The following is a 23,475-nucleotide window of genomic DNA, read 5'->3' as shown; positions in this document are numbered from 1 at the left end:
GTTTGTCAGACATTTTCCACTTGAAATGCATCCAGGATTACGCTCTTAAATTTTCTACACGTAGTTAGGAAACACCCTGCATACAACGAAGGTGAGGCACTAAATTTGCATTTTTGCCAAGTAAAACACGTAATTTTTGATAGGATAAAAATGTTTTTTTATCAATGATACTTTTATTTTTAAGAATATAATTTCAAAGCACATTGGATTAGCCGAATGTTTTTATAATAGTTTTGCAAATAGTAAGTAGTAAAATTTTCAAAAATTTTATATCTCGTATAGCAATTTTTCAACCTTTTCCAACATGACGTATCTGCTATTACATTGACATTTTCCATTAAGCGCAGAATAGTTAAATACTTTTAAAGAGAGATATTATGTTTTACAAATTTTGACAGTATTTTGCACTTCGAATAGCCATTTTGCTGCATTTTTCTAATACCCTGTGCCCCCAATCACACTATCATTTACGCAGTTTTCCCCCTTTTTTAAATATCGCGGGTTCTACCTTATTACCGACTTCGAGCATGATTTCAAAACATTAAAATGTCAGAATGTGCCTTTTTTTCAGTGTGTTTTTGAAATAAGGTTTGGACCTCGAATCGCAATTTCTACAACTTTTCCAATGTGATGTATCTTCTATTACTGTGTTCTTTTGTCTTCGCATTTTAAGCATGCTTCATGGGGAATGCAATGACACAACTTCGAATTAAAATAGATCTATTTTTAATATATTTTACGGGACATATTGCATACAGAGTATTTTAAATAAGTTACGTACTTTTTTCTTGCTTCCAAGTTTTAATTAGAAAATGAAACGCGTATTTACCTTTGAAACGTTCAAGTTCGGGTTATAAAGCGTATAACATATGCATAAAATGAAAAGTTGATTTTATGGTTACACCTTTTATGCAGTATACATAATATGTATATGACATATGAAAAGTCATATCGTTTTGAGTTTTCCATCAAATTCTTATGCGTTATGCGCTGTATTACATGAATCGAAGTAAGCATACCAGCATTAGGTGAATTGCAGTGAGCATTTTCAAGTAGAAGCTGCTGTGGGAAAGTTTTTCTATTCTAATTTTATTAAGACTTTAACACTTTTAGTGAAATACCAATAATAATTTCTAAAAAAATATGATATTTGGTTCTATTCTGCACGAACTAAAACTATCTATTATATTTCCGGACATCGATTAACTCTCTCACACTTCTCTTGTCCGTAAATGACGTTTTTCTTTAAAACTCAAGTATAAAAATGCATGGACATGAATTTTCTCATCACAAACAGGCGTATCAAATTTCATTAGTTCTAACTACATTATGGCCACTTAATCAAAGAGAGGCGCGCAATAAATTATTGAACCCATAAAAATGAGATATCCAGGACATAGTGACACCGAATATAATTCACTGTAGATTTTCAACTGGTAATCTAGATGAACTTCAAAAAGTGAAATATAAGGTCCATTTTCTAAATGGCTAATTGCAGGCAAATGGTTTAATATCTACACTTAAGTAAGAGGTTATAACATATTTTTTAGCAATTTCATCCGGTATAAATTGATCACTAAGGACTTCAGTAGGCATTTGTTGTTGTCAAGATTAATGAGGTTCATTTCATTACTCATCGTTTAGTGTATTAAATAAATTTTTCCGCATCATTTGCTAAAACTCATTCCAAACAAATTTCGGCTGCTAATGAAACGGGCTTAATAAACATACATACGTGATAATTGGCAAATTAAGTGGATTGTACCGGTGTTTATTCAAAATACGTTCGTTTAGGTTTTTTGTTGTCTGAACCGATTGGCAAATTGGGTGTTTGAAACGTTAATACTGCCAAATAAAATAAGTAAATAATCTCAACAATTCCACAGAACTGCGCTTGGGAATGCCGTACTAATGCTATATAAAAAAAAAGAGAATTTGTGTACTAGCACTTGATCTTATTTACGTGGCCAGTCTACATCAAGTAATCTTTTCTGCAATAATTTAAAAAGCCATTAGAACTTCCTGCCGCCCAATTTTAATCGGTCTTGTCTCATTCTCAGACAAATTCCTTAGAAATAGAGGTAATAAACCATACAACTATATATATATTTTTAAATAGTTATAAACTACTATCACGAAAAATTTAGTTTTGCATCTACAGTTCAAAGTTAGTTAATTAAGAAAAAGTGTTAAATAAGTTGCAATTTATGATTGACCCTAAAAACCAGATAAAAAATAAGTAAAACTTTAATGCCTCCGTGATTGGTATAAGGGCACATAATTGCCCTTTAAATCGCTAACAATAAGAATACGAACTAGAGATCGCCCCTCTTTAGACACATCCCTCGCCATGAATTTTAGATGTACGTCACCTTTTGTAAGTTTTGAACCCAAAATTTGTTACATGCCACACTCAGTAGCCTACTAAAAATACAAGTTTTTTAAGTACTTATTTAAGATAGTAAAATACTGAAAATCATGACTTATGATTTAAAGTTCGTTTAAGGATCTGAAAGATTTAATAGAAAAAGGCTGTATAATCAGCAATGGCTCTATGCGGGAGAGGAAGAAGAGATTGGGCTACTGTTCAGAGTGAGATCCCAGAACAAACTGTGTGTGGATCAGAACAGACTGGTCTGTTCTGGTCAGCCGTGTTTCTTAGAACAGGAAGGCGGTGAGTTAAAAAAATTCGCCCAGGGCACAAGAGTTGCTAAGACCGGCCCTGGGTATAGAATAAAGTATGCTTAGGTGCATGAATTATTTCCCAAGTTTATTTCTCCCCGTAAAAACTTATTGTAATGTATTCTTAGGACACAACAACCAACCGTTAATTAGAATGAATAGGCGTAAAAAAGCCATCTAATAAGGAATACTATGTTCTGCGAAATACTCATGCCGAAGAAGCAATAAAAAAACAAATTCTATGGCCTTAAGGACCATTTTAAAAAAGTTGCGAAGCGATTTGCAATGGCTGAAGCGTGCAGTAAATGCAGAACGGAAGTATAAAAATATTTTCCAATCGATTTTATATTTAGAAACTATATAGGGGAACTACGATAGATGGTGATCATAAAGAGTTATAGATTTTTATTAATTCAAAAGTAAACTTCAGTTTCCTCTGGACTAGGATATTTTTAGGCCAAGCGGGTCTCAGGAAATTGGAAGTTGATGTTTTACCAAGAAATATTTATGGAGGAAAATCCATGCTAATTGAGTAACGAGTGTGTTTATTTAAGAACGCAATTCCAGTTCTGTTCTTAAATTAGTGCGAATTAGAATTTGGGTAAATCTGTGTGTACTAGAAGCGGAATAGATGAGAAGCAAATTGAGTATGCACATTGCGTTGGAACATAAACAGAACATTAATTTTTATTGCCAAGCAGTAAGCAGTTTACTAGTAATTTTTATATTTACCAATTCGGGAGAGTCAAATGGAAGCAACACAGAAAGAATAAAATACTTTACGATGTAATTTTGTCAATTTCCTCTACTTTTATTGCGGATTTCAGATCGTAGGTACCTACCAAACACATAAATTTACTCATCTAACATCGAATTGCATTTATTGACCCAAGAACACTCCAGCCTTAACTTGGTGCAAGTGTCCTTCCAAACACAATACTGGGAAAGAATAATGTCTTCCTTTATGGTCTTGTGATAGGAATAACTTCGAGAATGCAGTCAGATCCGGCCTAAGAAGAACATAGCAGAGATTAAAAAATAATCAGCAGTGTTATCTTTATCTGAAACGTACCACATAGCGTAATTAAAAACGAATGTTTTCACACCAACAATAATTCTTGAAGATGACCATATTGTTTTAATTTAATGACTAAGTTGCGGTAGTTTTATAAGCGTGATTCTCATGTGATGGTTGCAATTGCTAGTTCGCTAGAGGCAGGTGTGCATTCATATAAAAGGTCACCTGAACAACATTGTTTGAAATATCAAAATACCTTATAAAGTCAATTTTTTAAAATCAAAATGCAAGCCACTTACTTTTAGAGTAAAAATAATGCAAATTAAAAAATGTATTATTAAAATAGATAAGACATGTTACTTACTCAGTCGGCGAGACAAAATTTTCTTAAGCCAATACTGTGGGGGACACATACTAATTCGGTACCTGGCTGCAGTTAATCGGTAGCACTTTTTTAAACGTGTGAAAAGAAATATGAAGACTTATACAACACAGGATGTGAATAGGAAGTATGACAAAAAAAGACACACATATTGGCAGTTCAATGATCAGGTTCTTAGATTTTTATTCGATGATGTTATACAAGTTAAAATTGTTCAAAATTTTCATTGAAACCTTGCTAGGATCGAGCAGGATGTACTCGCATCATTTAACTCAAGTTTTGGACATTAGTTTAGACTAGCCCGATGAGAGTAGAGATAAATATTTTTTGCACCACATCAATAAAACGATGTTGACGTATAAAACGCCGTTTTATAGTTTAGGCGAAATAAATACAATGTCGTTTTAGTTTTCGTTTGATCACCTAGATTTTCAATTTATTTTCCCCATTTGCTGGTAATACCCTGCACTAATTTACTCCGAACCGTATACTAATTGTCTTAATTTTAATAAATCTTTTTAAATGGAAACAGTGTTGTTCGCAGTGTAAGCACCTCAGAGAGTCTGTTAATGTTAAAATATAAAACTCGAGCGGTTCTGTAACTTTTTTTTGTTGAAGTCAAATTGGTAGCCAATTATAATATTTGTAATGCATTATCATATTTATTTTGAAATAATAGATAGTTACCTACTAATTCTTTTATATAGTTAACTTAATATGGTCACTGAGTTCAAAGCTGATTTTAAAGTTTTGTAAATGGGAAGTAGGTAGATAGGTATTTTTCGGTTTGAACTATCAATTTTTCTCTGAGATTGTTCGTATTATCACCGCCACAAGAAATATTTGACATATTTTCCTTTCCTTCCTCCATTGTTGGTGGGTGCAAAATATTGTATACATACTGTCCCAATTAGGGAAAACTGCCAGAGGCCAGTATTCAAATTACGCAATATACACCCAAAGATTATTCGGCAAAAAATTTGCAACTCACGAAATGTCACGTAGAGGCTACCAAACAAGATTTGGCGACAAATCAGGCAATCATCACAGCACACCCCATTTACCTCAAAACGAATGAATTTTATGAATGAAAATACAATCAGTTTTTGCAGCCGCCTGAATCTGCCTTAAAAAGCTACATCAATCATCAAATCGAATTTGTAGAAAGCGGTAACATTTGGAGGAAAAATTCTTTTTGTATGTAGTTTATTTAGGGCCTGACAAAAAATTGAGAGAAACGAAAATAGACTGAGAAGAAACGGAAACAGGAAACGAACCTTCACCCACACACGTCATCAGGGTCGAAGCTTGTCCGCCTCAAGTCTTGGGTGTCTTTACCCGCATTAATAATTACGATTCCGTACCTTGGGGTATAACCACAGGGCCGGCTTTAATTTCGAATCGAGATTATTTAAGGAGAGAAACTAGAGACCCTCATATTTCGTTTGAAAATGTTTCAGGATACCCCAATTAAATTATCACTGTTGGATTTATTTCTGCGGCTTTGTCGTGTGGCCTAGCAGAATATATTTTATGTGGCCTCAATGACATCACTATTTGCAAATCTTTCAATTTTCAAAAAAAGAAAATATTTTAGTTATTGATGCACGCTCAAAAATCCTCAATATGTGAGGTAATAAATTTAATCATCTAAGTCGGAATTTAATTTATGACCCAGATTGTCATAACCTTAACCCATTATTCACTAGAAACACTAAGTGGTTTCATTTTACAACTGCGACCCTTTTAGCTGAAAACAAATCTTTACTCCAGCTGACACTTTAGCCTTAACACTGAAGAAAACCATTTGGAACCACCTTGCAGTTTGTGCCAGTTTTATATGCTTAGAACTTTAATGCGGTGAATTATTCCTCTAAACACGAACACAATATTCGTCGTCAAACTTAACGATGTTGGACACTGAAGAGTACCATTTGGAAGAACCTTACGTTAAGTTGCTATTTTTATATACTCAGACCTTTAATAAAATGAATTATTATCCTAAATACGAACCAATATTCCTCATGAATAGATAGTTGCTCCAGTTCGATAAAGCGGGTAATTAGTTTTCAACAATCAACAACCAGTACAAAGGGATAAGCTAACAACAAACACATACTAATTGAAAGATTTACACTTTGATTAATAAGATTACCTCACCGCAGTAAGGTTCACTTATTGATAAATAATGAAGGTTCTTGATTGCAGGAGGCAGTATGCAAAACCCTGTGTTGTTTGAAAACCAATATGTAAACCTTTGCTGGAATTATTTGCTCTCATTAGTAAAATGTGTTACGGGCGGGAATTGAGCAAATGTGGAAGCCGATTGATTTTAGTTTATTGCACCTCCGGCAAAAGCTAATAAAGCAGTCGCATAATGACTCGTGTATTTGGGGGATTACAGGATAATCGGCTAAAGAAGGGTCTAAATGACAAGCGAATTACTGTGAATGTTCATAAATTATGCTCTATGTATTTGCTTGTATAAACAAATAAATTCACCATATAATATTATATTAGAAATTCGATAGATGGTTCTCCAAGTTTCTTTTTAATTAAAAGTCGATAACTAAAGAGAAAACCATTAACCGAAATCTTCGCTACGCAATGTAAGCTTAACAGATTTTTTTAAATATCTAACATCGATCTAGGAGTTTTAAGATTTCGTGTAACGATATCTCATAAAGCTATATAACACGAAAGAGCATTTTTAAAAACTGTGTTACCTAGTACCTAACAGATATACAGGTTATTGAAATATATTTCTCAACCATCAATATATTAAATTTGTTTCATGATCCAGAAAAAAAAATCATGAAGAATATCTTGTAATGCTCACTCCCTTCATTTTAACACCTTCAATACTATGACAAACACCGGTGTCTGCTATATTTTAACATGCAAGGTTATTCGGAGTGAAGTTGTAAATTTAAAACATGCTGTAAACTGTGCCGGGTTCTATTCAAATGTGTCCTTACACTTTGGCTGGACAAAAAAAATTATAGTGGAGCTCTAATGCTACGATGATTGCTTTTATGACTGCATGGCCCCGTAATTAATTTTATTTCACTTAATTTACATCATAGAGCCATCAAAAAGGATCCAACTCAAAATTAAGAACTGCAGAAAAGTCAAGTGTCGTTTTTCGTCATACAAACTCAAATCTGCTCGATATAAAATATTTGGTTAAGGCGTTTACCATTACCCTCCCTTCAACTTGTCATTTATGTATATCCGAAAAATATATTTGCTTTGACCCCCAGATTGAAAGTTATACCATCAAACATCGACAGACACCTCTTAAAGCAATGTGCAGGTATTGGATTATTTTAATCAGGAGTATATAGAGAGGAGTAGATAAAAGTGATAAAAAGACATGAAATAAAATATTAATTAGGTAACAAAAATCAAAGACTATGGTTGATACTGAAGCAAAAATTCGTTTCTTAAATATTCCGTTTTTCGGATTAAAATAATAACAACGACAACATTAAATGTAACTAACAATTTCACTAGAAGACTTACTCTAACCCTATGTCATAATTTCAATCGGAATGCACATAAACCTATTGCGCCTAAGCAGCTAATTTTTTTAAATCTTATTTCACGCTGCGCGTTAAAACTAAATGAAATTACAAAATGGCAAATTGGTGCCTCGATGTTCTTCACAAAATAGACTATAAAATCAAGCCAAACAGCATAATAATCGATTAGAATAAATAAACAAGCCACCCACAAGATAGCTTATTCCAACCAGGATTCAAAATTACGTTGATTAATTAGATTGTAAATGTATGATCAAGTATACAGGCAAAATTGATTTATGCGCAATTTGGCGTGGCATTGGAATAAACGTTTTCTGATAATGTGCAGGAAGTTTCATAGTTCGCGTCTAATTTCTAGGAATTCCGCTTAAAAACTAGGTTTTTCTTGGGTGTGACTTCAAAAAATGCATTAATAAGTTAACTGCCCTGGCTATACCAGGCATAATATGTACACTAACACTAACATAAGATAAATACCTACTTAAAAAAGAATAACAGCCAAATATATTCACAGATAAAGGCAAGAAATAAATAATAAGTAAAGGAATCGAAAAACGACTGTTACAGTAGTTAAAAGCCTCGAGGCCATACCTCTATCAAAATAGCCTCTACACCATTAAGACAGACACGTGAAACTTGTCAACAATTGACACCTGGATAGAATTTGCAAACAAAATGAGAAATACTTTGTACAGACTTTAAACGTTATACTATGTAATACCACTTCAAAAATAAATTATTGCCGAGGTCTTGCCGGCAGAGGTGGGGGAGGAGCTGATCTGGCTGGCACCGGTGGAGGCCGACCCGAAGGCTGACTTTGTTCAGGACGAGGGGGTGGTGGAGGAGGACCTGTTTGGTAAATATATAAATTAATCAATTACTAATAAAAAGCAGCATTTTGTGTCCATTTAACAATTTAAGTGCCATTTGTGTTCGAATTAAAACCTGCGAGGATCAAGAGACGGTATGACCAGCTTAACAACAAACAATCTGCATTTCTATTGTAAATAGTACTTATAGCAGCAATAAAAAAGAAGATAATCATAAATCTGACAATCAACTCCAAAATTTGCAATAATATGAACATTTGTGAAAATTAAGTCTATGAGAGCCTCCGAATTTCAATAAACTACCATCAATAAGCTACCGCAAAAAGAGTGAATCCATCAAGTCCTGAGATCACACGCTGCATCGAGAAAGTAAATTTTCACGTCTTGGATTATTGTAATTGGTGTACAAGAAAATAATGCGAGTGGTCGCATTTCGCATGCATTAATTTACACATTATTTAGAAAAAATTAATTATTTGTTGCATGAAAAAATGTGTTTACACACCTAGCTAGTCACACTAATAGAAGCTCTTAGTCTTGATTAGGTGCATGGCAATTTGAATGATAAAAATAAACATGTACAAAACAATGGCGCCAGAGAAAGCGGAAAAATTAACTAAGAAATGAATAAATAAATATAGCGATTAAATATACACACCTATATCAATTCATAAAAAGCAATAAACACCAATGAGCACAATCAATAAACTATAAGTACGAGCGTAAAAATACCACAGATAAAATAACCAAATGAGTAATATAATATAAAATATGATCATCTTGATATCATAAAAGACAAGAAAACTTATTTTGTTCGATGTATTGATTCAAGGTCGATAGAAAGGTAATATAACTTTGCTCTGATTTTAGTGAACCATTCTAGAATTTTCGGAGTTTCAAAGCTGTTACTTAAATTTGCCTACAACGTATCCTATATTTCTACGATAAAACCATTGCACATACAGTACAAAACCCAACAAAACTTAAACTTACACATTGGCTCAGGAATATCAACTTGATCATCTCCAATTTCCTCATAAATCCCTCCATCTTGGTCCATGGAGGTCATCGATGGAAGATCCGGAGGAGGCATGCTAGGTGGGGCGCTAGTCACGGGAAAACTTGTGGCTGATTGAACTGGAGGTAGCGGAGCGGGCTTTGTTGATATGCTAATAACTCCAGCTCTTGGGGGAGGTTTTTTAACTGGAGAGGATGTGGGAGTTTTTACTGAAGGTGGTGGAGGTCGAGTAGGTGGAGAAGGACGTCCGGGGGGTTGTGATTTTTGAGATTGCACATCAGGGATGCCTAGACCTGTAACAATTACTCGAGAATAAAAAAATGTTCAAGATTACTTAATACTTACAGTTGTAATCAGATTGACTGGGAATTGAATATAAAGGAACCGTGTTGCTGGTGCACAGTCCGATTTCCCCTTTGGCATGTTCTACCCAATCGGGAGTTTTTAATGATAAAGTTAGCTCATAATCTTGAATCTAGTTTTACCAAAATATATTCAAATTAAGATACAAAAACGTTTTCTCTGACAACCTACCCATAAAACCCCAACAGTTTTCTTCATGGCCTCAAGTACAGACTGGCCATCTCTAAAAGTAATCCACATCTTGTCTCCAACAAACCTCACCAATATTGTTTCTCCAAATTGCGCAAACTCCTCAAGAATAATCCTTACCATATCATCATCAAACACACTGCCTTCTTCTTGATCTAGCTCACCTAGACGGCAAATTTAATAAACTTTACTGGATTTGGCCATCGAAGCTTACTTTCACAATGCACGATGATAGTGGCATCTGGAGGACCCATATCCTTTATAACTTCATAAAATACTTCTTCTCGTTTAATATCATGTAACACTCGGCAATCCACATCTATGACCGCAATAACTGGCCTATGGTCACTCTGCTTGAGCTCCGCCCTACCATAATGAATCAACTGTCCTGGTGACCACGTATCTCCACTCCCATTCATTTCCGGAGAATGTTTTCGCCTTTTCCATAACACTCGATCAGTCCATGCAGGAGCCCGACACTTTTCGCTAGTATCGTAATCATCACTAAAGAGATCGTACTTATATGTAGGAGGGAAAGTTATCTTCCCTTCAATAAAGTTCTTGAATACATTGCCTTCTTCTTGCTGTTTCTGCAAATATTAAAATTCGTCGAAGTCCTAACTCATAGAAAATGTCTTACTCGCAACTGATCATGATCTAAAATAGTATCGAAATTGCCTTGCTTAACCAACTCCTTAAGCTCATCTTTATCCATGTCCACTCTGTAATTGAAATCCCCGCACCAGAAGAGATATTCATGCGAATTAAGAGAACGATTCTAAAAAATATGTTGCTGTTTGTATGAATAGAAACTTGAAACCAATGAAGCGTACCATTGGAAATGCAATCTTCCTTGTGATTTCGTTATAATCAGCATTGCGTTCATTAACCTGTGATTGACCTGCTGCGAAATGAGCGCAAACGAAGCAGATGGAAGTGGCGTGGAATACTAGTCGAATAGCTGCTGCTCCTTTATTTCCTGATGATTTTAATAAATTAAAATGTATATGAAATATAAAGTCAAATTCAACTATATTTAAAAAAATTAAGTCAAATTGTTACTGTAAAAAAAATCCAATTATAATGTGCTTGGGTAATGTTTTATGTTAACAAAAACTGAAACCTTTGGAAAAAAGAATATCAAACTTCTTTACCTGTATGTCCTCCCAACCCTGTCTTCACGGAATCCACAGCAACATCCTTAATGAACGGAACATGTTCAGGTCTAACAAAAACATATAAGCATACTCCAACCAGTTGTTGATAAGTTATGAGGACATATGGGCAATCTCTGGAAAGAACTTTTTGAAGTTCCAAGGCCCATGCTTTCGCGTTTTCAGTGCTAGAATTCACGATGTTAGCTGCATTTAAATCAACAATTTCCTCAAATCCTATTGCATATATATCTACTGGTGTCATTCTGTTCACGTCTGAGTAGCTGGTATCCACTAGACTTTGATTATTTTTGTGATTATCCAAAAGCCAATCTGAGAGTTTAATATCTTTGAAAACTAGGCTTCTAAAGTGTTTGCCTCCATTTACATTGTACGTGCCCACTGCAATTCTCACTTGCAAAGGCTCAGTATATTCAGTGTATCTTTTGCACATTTCTCTTAAAACGGGTGGAGGTGCGTGTAAAGTATTGTATGGAAGTAGGTTCCTGGCTCTATCAGCTAGCTCTGTTGATAATGAAGAGCCTAATAGAAAGACATCTATTGCTTCTTGCTTGGAGTTATCTAATAAATTATTCTGTATGGTCCTGGCTGCTGATCGTGCGCCATCCATTATCTGTGTAAAATCGTATTGAAAAAAAAATCGGAGATTACCGTGCAAAGAATTTTACCTTTGATCCTCCTTGAATTGCACCAGTTCCGGCATAAATTTTGCTGATTTCATTACCATTGTAAATCCACATCTGCCTAAAAACTTCTTCAAACCTAGATATTGTATTTTTCTTGTCAACCAGTTGCATTGATTGCAACTGCCTTATAAGAATCTACAATTAATTCTCCAATCAAATTACAATAATTTCTAATTGAAGAAAATACCTCTAAGCCTAAAAATGTCTGAACACAATTTGTTCTATCCAAACAATCCAAACAATTTGTCCGAAGAGTCCCTATTTGTAAGCTATAAACAGCTTTGCCATCAGCATGAAAGTAAGAAAATTCCTGCAATTGTTGCTCCACCTTAGTTTTGAGCTTTTGTAAGTTTGCTTGATTTCCACCTCGAACTTCCTGGTGATAATCAAAAACTACATGGGGAATGTCTGTGTGGGATGACTCTTTATGATGTTTCTAAAGAGTTATTCATTTCAAATTAAGTTTGCTTAATTTAAGTTCTGTACAACTTACCTGGAATTCTTGGCTAAGTGTTGCTTCTCCTTCTTTACTACCAATTAAACTAGTACCTAATAAATTAACTATCACTTGTTTGCCATAGCGCTCCTTGATCATCACCATATGTCTATCAAATGCCGCTTTGGATGCCTCATAACCCCGGGAAATCCTAACCTTATGTGACCCTACCTAATAATTTTTATTTTTGAGCTATTAGAAAAAAACCTGATAATAGATATAATAGCAACCTGAACTCCTGGCTGTTCCCAAAACAAAGGAACAGATCCTCGGGTCTGAATGTAAGAAGACACTTCATTGTCTAAATAAATTACTTGCTCAGTTTCCACAAAATTTGCGACATGACCCTCATCATTTGTACCTCGGACATTAAATCTATAAAATCATCATTTCTAATGTTATTGTAAGCAGAGTGACTCATAAAGTTACCGAGTACCAGCCCTCTCACAACTCAGTCTTGAAATAACTGCTGCTAAAGCTTTTTTGGATCCCACATACACTGTTCTAATTTCAACAGAACCACACATAGTTTTCAATAACCAACTACTACAGTCTACTCCAAATCTGAGCAGATGTACATGTAACAAGCGATTCCTACAATAAATGCATGTAAAAAGTTTAAGAATAGGTAATTTAACTCACCAGAAAAATCTATGATCTGTTGTAGATGTTTGTGTTCGTCTTTGAGCACATAATGTAAGATCAAAAGGTGTGGTACCGGCGGTACCAGAGTACCAAGCAAAATAGAATGTTCCAGAGTTTAATAGTTTTCTTACCTGAAATTGATGTAAGAAAAAGATGCGGTTAATTTTATTACCAAAGACTAGCACAAAAATTCAGTAACAACACCAACTTTTCAAATGGTGTATATGACTGTGCTTTTACTTATATACTTCCATGCTTGATTAAAATTACCATTATCTGCTCAATTTACGCTTTTTTTTTCATTATCAATGTTTGTAAAATGGCACTTTTTTCAAGTTCTTTTCTTGCAAAATATAAGTTCCACTATTTTAAACTCAATTTAAACTTTTGGTGTACATATATCATCTGGCTTGAAGAATTTTGTTATGGAATTATATAAATATTATATGTTAAATAGAAATGAAAACCACATATAGACTAATGAACTTTTTGTGCCTACCTATTATTGAATCATAATATATAATTATTTAATCATATGTAGGACATTGCTCAGTTTTAAAATAGAGCAAAATCAACAAGATTTTATCTGCCAACATAGGTATGACACAATCGCAATCCATAACTTGTAGTTTTGCTGCTACTCATGCAAGAATAATTTAGATTATCACCTCTACATTTGAGCAGACCTCGTCCACTTCTTGTTGACCCAATAATCATATTGACATTTACATACCTCTCCTATTTTGTCCTCATTTTGTGGATGATGTAAAGGAACAAACTGTGTTTGTGTTATTCGAAAAATTTCACATTCCCCAATTTTGCCAATTGAAAAACAGCCGGTTACCATGACAAGATATAACAATGTTGACTCTCCTGAGTACACTTGGAGCACCCCCAAACATCCATATGCATCTAACATCTTTGTGTACTGTCTCTTGACAGCTTCAGTTTCTTGTACAGCTGGAAGGACCACATAAAAAATATAAATACCAACTCTCTGATAATGAGTATTCATTTAATATTATCTACGATAATTTTTAACTGAACACTAGTCTAATATGGGATTAAGTAATCAAATAATGTTATTTGGTGATGAATATACTCACATAAGACTGCCACAGCCTGGGATTCGAATAATAAAGTATTTTCCTTAGTTTTATGTTCCAGTAGGACACTATGAGGACTTGGTGGAATACTTTTTTCAAAAACACGAAAAGCCTTGTACATAGCCATTTTACTGATGTGTATTATTGTTGAGAAAAGCGGAATTTTATGAGTTTTCGTTCCTTTAATTCATTACTTTTACCATTTAATAAATTATTTATCTTTTAATGAAACACAACACCCCCTTTCACCTTCACCTTTCTTCTAAAAGGTAAAAAAAATTTATTGACTTTGACAATATCTGAGTTGACGATTGACAAGGAGCATATAGTTCAAGCTATCTTTTTTCGTACGGGAAAAGATAGATAGAGACGACAATAAACCTGGAATGATGGCCATAGTTCGGAATGGTTTTATTTAAATTTGAATGGACAACTTAGTTCTTTATTGTTGAATTAAATTTACCACTTTTTCTATTACACCACTTCATAGAAAATTCGGTATTCACTGCTGAGGGTTAGCGCACCGTTCGAATAAAGAAGACAAAATTTATAAGTGATGCATAATTTGTTTTACCTTCTCGAATATTAATTTTTGAGTTAATTTTACCAATTACAATTTATATAAAATTAAAAGCTAACAGAGCAAAAAACCATTACAAAACACAGGGCAATAAGTTCATCCCATTACTGCACTAAATTTGAACACACTACTCATTCTACTTAAAAATGTGCCTTTGAAAAGTATTAATCTGTTCTTAATTTAACGTCGGACTGCTCAACTGTAAGGGTCTCCTGCAAGTATCAAGTTTTCAGGAACCCACCAGAGAGAAAAATGATAGAGGTCGCTGTATACACTATTTCTTTTAACATCGAAACTAGAACACATGTAGTTCGTCACATGCGTTTACATCTCACAACGTAAAAATTTCATCCTTAAATTCAACTCCGTTTGGATGGCAGTTGCAGGCCCCAAATTTTTAAATCAAATATATGGGTTTTTAATAACCCATTTGAAAGGTCTTTTCGTTCTTTATTTAAAATTGCTTTGGTTTTAAACTTTACTGCAAATAATAATAGGAAAAAAATTAAATTCATGCACCTGAGGAAATTCTTATGAGTCTATCTCAAACTCATTATCTCGAAAACTATTGCAAATACCAATTTTCGACAAAATTTCGGTTCGGAAAAAAGTTACGTATTTTAGAACTTTTTCGTTATAATTTTAGACCCAAACAGAGTCGACCTTAATAAGTCCGGCGCTCTAAGCGAAATTTTTACTCAGCACCCCCCTACCCCAAGAGGAACCGCCAACAAGGAAAATCTTCCTCCCTTTCTGGCACGTCGTCTAACCCCAACTTTCCTTAATAAGGCCAATACTGAAACGAAATGCATACCTTGAAATTTATAAAGTTTCAACTTCTCTCAGGATTATTGAAAAAAACAGTGAAAAAACTGAAAAAAACGACTTATTTGGAAAATGTTTGAATTAGAAAATTTTAGGTGGAGTTTAAACTGAAAGTATATATGTATATAACCGGGCCTCGGAAATTTAGGCTGTTTTGATTTACACCAGACGCATATTTGATTTACATTATCCAATTAATTCCAACTGATTTAAGTGAAGTGACAAGCGTTCTATTCACAAAAAAGTTATTTGGATCAGTTTAACTCTAACAACATATGAGTGTGCATGTTACACTAATCATGCGAAACTCATATATAGGTCATTAAAATTGAATCGTACTATTTTTATTTGATTTTGGCATTTGACCAATTTTTCAGCGATTTTTCCCTCTGTTTCGATGATCAAATTAATAACAACTTAATAATGTATTATGTTTTCCCACGCCACCGTACGAAAATAATCATGAGCAATGGGATAATAGTATCAGTGAACAATAATTTTAATTATTAAATTTTAAATTTAGAAAATGATTTACCTACATGAATTCAGTTTAACCAAATTATTTACACCGTAAATTATTTATTAATGAAATAACAACAACGAAAATTAAGAATTACAAAACCAAACTGAATCACCCCATTGCTTAAAATTCGATTCAATTTTGTTTTAGTGCTAATCGATCGTAAGCTGTAAAACATAAACTATCTAGGTCGATCGAAGTTGACATGATCTAATAAACTTTTCCTAAAGTGATCTTCGAAATATTGCACGTGAAGCATCTTGTAACATGGAGACAACAGACAATATATTTGCTATGTAAATAAAGAACAACAGTAAGCCCATATATGGGTCACAAACCATAACCAAATAGACTATGCATAACTGTAACAGCGATTTAAAACTAATTAACACCCTCAAGGTGTAATGTTTGTGAAGATGTCCAGCATGTAGTCTTCCTTTATCTATAACAAATCAGTGGACAATCACTCGTGATTCAAATCAGAGTTTGAAAGTTAAGCTCCGAGTTTATTTCCGTAAAATGAAACATGTTTTTATATTTGGATTAGTGTTATGCTTTGTTAAGTTTAATAAGTGTTTTCCACATGATTCTCAGATTATCTCGAAATATGCCAAAGTTGCAGTGTGGAAAAACAATAACACGGACTCTTCTTCTGGAAATAAAATTAAGAGTGGAAATTTATGGAATCACAGGTTTGTATTTTTAAAATATGTAGATAGTTCAAAAAAGTTGCAAAACATATTTTGTAATTTAAGATTATGCTTTTTTGAGTTAATTAATCTGGTTTATACTTCACTTTCGCGCTCACGTTCCTTAATTTATTCACTTTTCCTAACGTTTTACTTTTATAGATTCCAATATTTTTATGGAAATTATTATATTTTCTTCAATATCCAGTTTAAATCAAATTTTTGCATTCAACCAAACAGTGTAAAAAAAAACACAGTTTACAAAAAATCCAATTCTTATAATAAGTCTTTCGAATATGATACCTATGTGTTTTTTAGATTAGATACAAATGATCCTACCTCTAAAACTAAGAACCCTTCCGTCGTCTACCAGTACCCGATCTACCAAAAACCGGACTCCAAGGTTGATAAGAAAACAGAACATGTTCCTGGAATAGGAGAAGTAATCGTCGCCAGCGCACAGGACCGCTTTGAAGCACGCCCTCATTTCGCTTATAAGGGAAAAGCTTCGCCCACTTATCTACCCCCACCTGCCCCCAAGCCTAGTGATACACCTGCGGCCTCCTATCTGACGTCATCCACCGGCGCATCTGCTGTTCTAATGGCTGCACCAAATGTAGATTTGTATAACTCCCCGTATAGTTCATACAATCCTCCAGATTTCAAGCCTGATGACTCCCAATCCAACGAATATCCACCGAACAATCACAATTATGGTGATTCCGGACCTTCGATACCTTTAATGAAGGATTCGTCACCAAAAGCAATTACGAAGGGCAAAGCTCCTGACTCTTATGTATCGTTAGGACCACCCATAGCTCCGCATAATGAAGATCATCCGCATGACAATGACGGCGATAACCTTGACTACGATCATGATCACGATAATGACCACAGTCATCAATCTGATTTTGAACCGTATCATTATCATCATGATTTCCAACAGGAAAAACCTCCGGTAGATCCCATGACTATGTACAAGCAAAAAGACGGACCTCCTCATCCTCCAAAAGGAGTTGATGACGTATATTACCCTCCTGATTTTCCTCAAGACCAGATTCCTCATAATCACGGAGGAGCACACGACGATCATATGATAAAGGATGATATGATGGTACCAAACGATATGATGGCACCGGAAGACATGATGCCTACAGATGATATAGACGAAGGGAAATCCAGTGGTTCTGGAGACGATCATATTCAAGCACCACCTTCTCCTCCATTCCCACACTACTTGTATGACCAACACCACTACGATCACCATATCTATGAAGAAATTCCTCACACAACGATGGTTCCTACGAAAGAAGAGAAACGTGTCAGCAGCACCCATTACAGCTATTATTATTTAGGGCGCAAGCTTTGGTACATCCCTCTTTACTTCAGCATCTACTTCATCATTTACGTAACAGTACTCATTGTCAAATCTATCGCCAGGCATAAGGTGAAGTTAAAGTATAAGTGGTATGAACACGACAATGGCAAGGAAGCAAGGAGTCTCAACTTCAATGATGTTAAGGAAGAAGAGGTTACAGAGGTTCACAGAATTGTTGGTTCTGGTTTGAGAAACGCGACTTCCAAATATGAAAGTATTCTAGCTATGAAATAAAATATTAGATATGACGCAATTTTGTTTCTTTAAATTAATGTATGTTTTTTTTGCGCCTAAAAATGGACATTGCGCATATTTATAAGTTTGAAATTAAAAGAGTTTGAATTACCTGTGGTGGCCCAAAAATTAGATTTTTTACTATAAATTTAATGTTCTGTTAGAGAAGGCATTTCATTTGGCACAGACGATCAGTTTTTGAATACGAAATTTCTAAAATAGCTATATAATATATTGTTTATTAGGAGGTATTCTATGACAAAAACTTCTTTAATACAAATTATCTTTTTTTTCTGAGTTTCTGATCCTGAAAATATTCTAGGATTATATGTGCAGGATCATAATTCAAATTCAATTTGAATATTTAGGAAAACCAAAAATAATCCTTTATTGGCGTCTAAGGTTACAAATACCACTAATAAAAATAAATAATTAAATATGATATTGAGAACCATAAAGTGTGAGTCCAAATAGGCCTCACATCGTAATAGACTATTACTAGCCCACCCAATTCAATATAATACAGTACCACTAAAACGGTTGTTGGGGTGCCAATTGACAAAAATGGAAATCATTATTTAATTTGTTTTATGAATCAAATACAATTTGACAGAATAATGGCATTTTGGGGTGTTCAAGTAAAACCTAATCCAATTGGTACTTCAACGATATGTCAGTGATTTACAATCTAAATGCTTATATTTGTAATAAAAATTATGGCATTAGGACCTATTTTCCGTTAAGCAAACATGGACCAAATAATAACAATTATCACTTATTCATCATTAGAACCCGCACTTAGTATGTTGTCATCTTTGATTTCTCACAGTTGATAGATACGAATTGGAACAATCTCCAATATCGGAAGCGGTGCAGTTTTTGATAGTGCATTACTGCAACTCGAAAAACTTCTTTAAAAATGTGCTTTAAATGTTACGTGGTTTTTTTGTTTTTAATAAATTTTGCTCGGTGTGCGACAGTATCTAAACCTTCTACGGAATTAACTTTAGCGGTAGCTACGACGGAAAAAATGGAACCTATGTCAGAACAAACTGAGTAAGTATTTTAATATTAAGCTAAGTTTTCAAAAATTTGAATTATTAAACGTAATATATGATATAGTGGTAAAAGAATAATCTTTTTATCTGGTCTTCAACTTCATAAAACCTTCGTGTAAATTTGACGTGTCACTAAAGCACACACTTACACCTATTTGATTCTGTATCACCTTACATCTGGCACGAAATAATTATTTGAAAATATCTCATATCAAAGTCCGCAAATATATAAATATTTTCAAATTTTTTATTATCTACACTGAAATGGCGCCTATTTTAGTTACGAAAAAGGTTTAGAAGACTATGACGAAGCCCAAGAAAATATAAGACAAGCCAGAGGTATGTCAATGGATGATATAGTATATCATGATGACCATTATGACATTCCTAAGGAGGAACTGAAAGAAAAACCAAAAGCAGCAATAGAAGACCCTTGGGAGGGTTATTACGATTTCATTATTAATGAGGGCAGTTTTAAGTTTTGGGCTGCATTCCAGGTAGGTAATTAATTCCCTGAGTTAATTAAACAAAAAAATCAGTCTGTGCTGCTTTAATTGTTATTTGCGTATCAAAAAGAGGTTTGTTTCGGCTTTGTATACAAAGTGTTTCTTATATTAGGTAGTAAACTTAGGGCTTTTCTGTTATATGGCGTAATTAGTTAGTCTTGTATCGGGGAAGACCAGTGTTTTTCATTTGAAAGAGTTCTCCTTCAGCCTTCACCTCTAATTTATACACTGCAAATTTAAGGGTATATTGTTTGAACCAAAATAAGAAAAAATGTTCTTATAAACATATATCTGGAATTACTTAATTTATATTTAAATTCAAGTTTACTTATTGAAAATAAAAGTTGTTAAAAAAGGTGCTGTTTTGAAAATATTTTGGTAGTCACTTGGAAATAAAATAAACTAATGTATCTTAGTTGGTAGTAGTAATTTTAAACAATTTCTGTAGATTTTAAAGGATTTGTTTTATTTATTTAAATTTTTTGACTTGTCATATGTTGGTTCAGATGTGTGCAAAAATTTTGATTTTAAAAAATATTGAAAAATATCAAAGATAAAAAAAATTTAATTATCAGCCATTGTATCCAAAATAATTGTTATCAAAATATTCTGGGGTTACTATTTTGGTATACAATTCCGCCGAGCCAGTCCCGTGGGCACACCCCTGAAATTTCTAGATACATTTTTATATATTTAAAAGGCAGACTTGGAAAATATTGTTATTAAAAAAAAAGGTGAAGAGTCCAAATGCATGTTTATAGGACTTTTTTTAAATTTTGATTCAAGAAATATCCACTTAAATTTGCATCGTACATTCAGGAAACACTGTATAAGATTAATTAGCACCAAAACCGTTCGAGACAAATATTTTATTAGCAGTTTACTGTACAAATAATCTTTGAACGTCGGCCATTGTTTTCTTTTAATTACATCTCCTTCTATAATTTGTTTCGCCTACTTGTGCAGGATTGTCTCCAACCAATAGAAGAAACTTCATTCATGTATTATTTTGACAAAAATGTTACTATTTGGCAAAATTTGTCTCATGCGGAAATTAGTAGTTTTCGCTATAAGGAATATCAAAAGATTCAACCATTTTTTTTTCAGTTTTCCTATATTTCTGAAGAGTTTTTGAGATATTAGGTTCAAATTTTAACACGAGAACATTCATTTGGTTTTACTCCGCTAGAGATCCAAATGAATACTGGTGTATGCGGGTTGATATATTTCATGGAGTCAGATACTGATTTACCGTCCCTAATTTTTGTATGGTAGGTCACTGGCCATTTCTTTTTGAAACATAGAAATCTTGGTTCGATTTTGAAACATATTCATCCGCTTCATTTTACTGTATAACTAAATGCATTTTAGAACTGGAATTATACTATTTTTGCTGAAAGAATATGTGGATGAAATTTGGATCACTGGATACGACCACCCTATATATTATATTTTCTTAAATATTTTTATCAGAATTCCCAACTCTTAAATCAATTTTAGCTTGCCACTGCGGCCCTTCTGATTTATTCAGCTTTTGCGGCAGTGTACTACGCCAAATTCAACGTAATCACCACAGATTACGACTACTACGACGATTTTTATGGAAGAAGCAGATCAAACTCCGAATCATCTGTTTCGAATTTATGGTCAGGATTATCATCCCAAACGTTCCAAAGGATATTGGATGCAATTTCGTCGAAGAAATACACGTAGAACTTCGTCATGCCCAGTGAGAGTGATTAATGGACATAAGTATCAATTTGTGGTGAATATCAGTTACGACTGTTTAAATTATTTTATTGGCAACGGAAAGCTAATGCAGATGTATAGTTTTAAAACCTAATATTTGATATTAGATCTTAAAAAGGAGTATTTTAAAGTGAGGACCAGTGCAATTGAACCTTAGCTTCCTGATGCCTCAAACAAGCTTTGCAGCTCTATAAGCACATCGCCCCTAGTTGAATTAAATACCTTTATTTTTTACGGAAGGATTTTATTTTTAAGTGAGAAAAATGGCCAAAACCTCATGGATTATTTAACTAAAAGCCAATTAAAATGTATGATATGTAAAAGTTTTCCGAAGCATATCTAAAACCTATTAATATCTACAAATAGCCCTCGAATTATTTAATTTGGGAGGAAATAATTACTCGGAACTTTACGGTGCTACGAATATGATATAGGCAGTACTCGCATAAATAAATGGAGAATAATACCGTCATCTTAACACAATACACCGATTAAAAACAACAGCTAGACGGGAATTAATTTAGTTCATTTTTGGATCTAATTTACCTAAGAACTACAAAATCGTACTGGTACTCTTCATGGGGTACTTGGACTAGATGGGCATTGAACTTGGGGCCTTCTTCGCGAAATGATCTAATAAAATGTTTAGTGTTTCTTCAATATCTCTTAATTTTCTAGTATTGTATTCAGTTTTGATTAATACATTGAAATGTTTTTATATTATTTTAGTGCTCAAATATGATAAGTAAGATGAAGGCTTTCAACGTTCGCTTTCAAGATAATAACCCCTCTTTAAAGTTTACTTCCTCTTTAAGTTTGCGATAGCTTCATGTCCAATAGTGACTTGTCCTTCTGCTTCGCTTTTATCAGTGTTGTTGATGCTGATTGGCCAATTCTCCAAGTTCCTTTATGCAAGAATAGGCAATGGGTATCTAAGAGGCTAACGAGAGGCTTAGGTTGCCACTTATTAGGTTTTTCTTTATCCCGCATGAATATGGCTCTTTTATATACAATCAATCCATCTCTTTTATGCATACATTTCACCTTCAGTAAAATTTTCATTGAATAATCTCAAAAACTACTGTCTGGATAATAAATAAATAATTTAAAATTTTGAGGAATTTCGGGTAGAACTATAAATACATCAGGTGCTTTAAATGTACATATGCAGTATTGCTCTTAGTTCAGTTCTATCGATATCTAGAATGGATTTATTCCACACGTCGACTTCGAAATATATTTCTAACCGAAATCTAACTTTTCTAACCCAAATCTAAACCTAATCTACTTAAGTTCATGAATTAACTGCGGTAGTTTGTGATTGTTATCACTTTCATTTTCGACCTATCTATAGCTGGATCTGTTGTAACTAGTAAATTTGTTTACGTCCAGCAGATTCGTTTTCAAATTTCTATATTGTTAATTTACTACTTCATACTCATTGTAATCTACTTCAGTGCAATGCGAAATTAAATTCATATATTTACAACATCCAAGCATTTTTTCGACAAGATGAAAAACGACACAATTCCTACACAATCAGTGATTGTTGATTTACAATTAATTATAAACCGTTACAACATCCAATATCTAGATCGATGAGAAAGAAACCTCATCAGTGCTTTTTTGCCTGATACGAACCGCAAAAAATAAACAAGGTGAAGTAAGCTAAAGTTTTCGTGAATCGTGTTAAGGCCAGTTTTTTTACCTAAAACTATGTGTAAACCATGAAGTGTAACAGTGACTGTATCACAACGGCATGTTGTAGTTGCAAATTATTTTTCATTGTTTATAACGGGCC

At 33.7% G+C, this 23,475-nt stretch overlaps 3 protein-coding genes across 3 annotated transcripts; 2 read left to right on the top strand and 1 right to left on the bottom strand.

The window, feature by feature from the left end:
* Positions 1–7,502: 7,502 nt before the first annotated feature.
* Positions 7,503–14,397, bottom strand: Synj (synaptojanin). The gene is made up of 16 exons (XM_066302103.1): positions 14,136–14,397; positions 13,763–13,989; positions 13,027–13,160; positions 12,814–12,978; positions 12,615–12,759; positions 12,382–12,555; positions 12,076–12,324; positions 11,871–12,023; positions 11,182–11,815; positions 10,861–11,006; positions 10,668–10,805; positions 10,242–10,617; positions 10,010–10,191; positions 9,821–9,950; positions 9,451–9,768; positions 7,503–8,476 (listed from the first exon to the last, which is right to left on the bottom strand). The coding sequence occupies exons 1-16, from the start codon at positions 14,260–14,262 to the stop codon at positions 8,364–8,366; spliced, it is 3,411 nt and encodes a 1,136-aa protein (XP_066158200.1). The 5' UTR covers positions 14,263–14,397; the 3' UTR covers positions 7,503–8,363.
* Positions 14,398–16,369: 1,972 nt separating this feature from the next.
* LOC136350307 (uncharacterized) lies at positions 16,370–18,502 on the top strand. The gene is made up of 2 exons (XM_066301832.1): positions 16,370–16,752; positions 17,068–18,502. Exons 1-2 carry the CDS (start codon positions 16,580–16,582, stop codon positions 18,359–18,361), a joined length of 1,467 nt encoding a protein of 488 aa, XP_066157929.1. The 5' UTR covers positions 16,370–16,579; the 3' UTR covers positions 18,362–18,502.
* A 634-nt stretch (positions 18,503–19,136) lies between these two features.
* Positions 19,137–21,908, top strand: LOC136350333 (uncharacterized). Its single transcript, XM_066301898.1, has 3 exons — positions 19,137–19,417; positions 19,700–19,916; positions 21,426–21,908. The coding sequence occupies exons 1-3, from the start codon at positions 19,281–19,283 to the stop codon at positions 21,636–21,638; spliced, it is 567 nt and encodes a 188-aa protein (XP_066157995.1). The 5' UTR covers positions 19,137–19,280; the 3' UTR covers positions 21,639–21,908.
* Positions 21,909–23,475: the final 1,567 nt, after the last annotated feature.

The sequence above is a fragment of the Euwallacea fornicatus genome, chromosome 3 (assembly GCF_040115645.1).
Source record: "Euwallacea fornicatus isolate EFF26 chromosome 3, ASM4011564v1, whole genome shotgun sequence".
NCBI lineage: Eukaryota > Metazoa > Arthropoda > Insecta > Coleoptera > Curculionidae > Euwallacea > Euwallacea fornicatus.
Note: the sequence above shows the minus strand (reverse complement) of the source record. Positions and strands in the feature narration are given on the sequence as shown.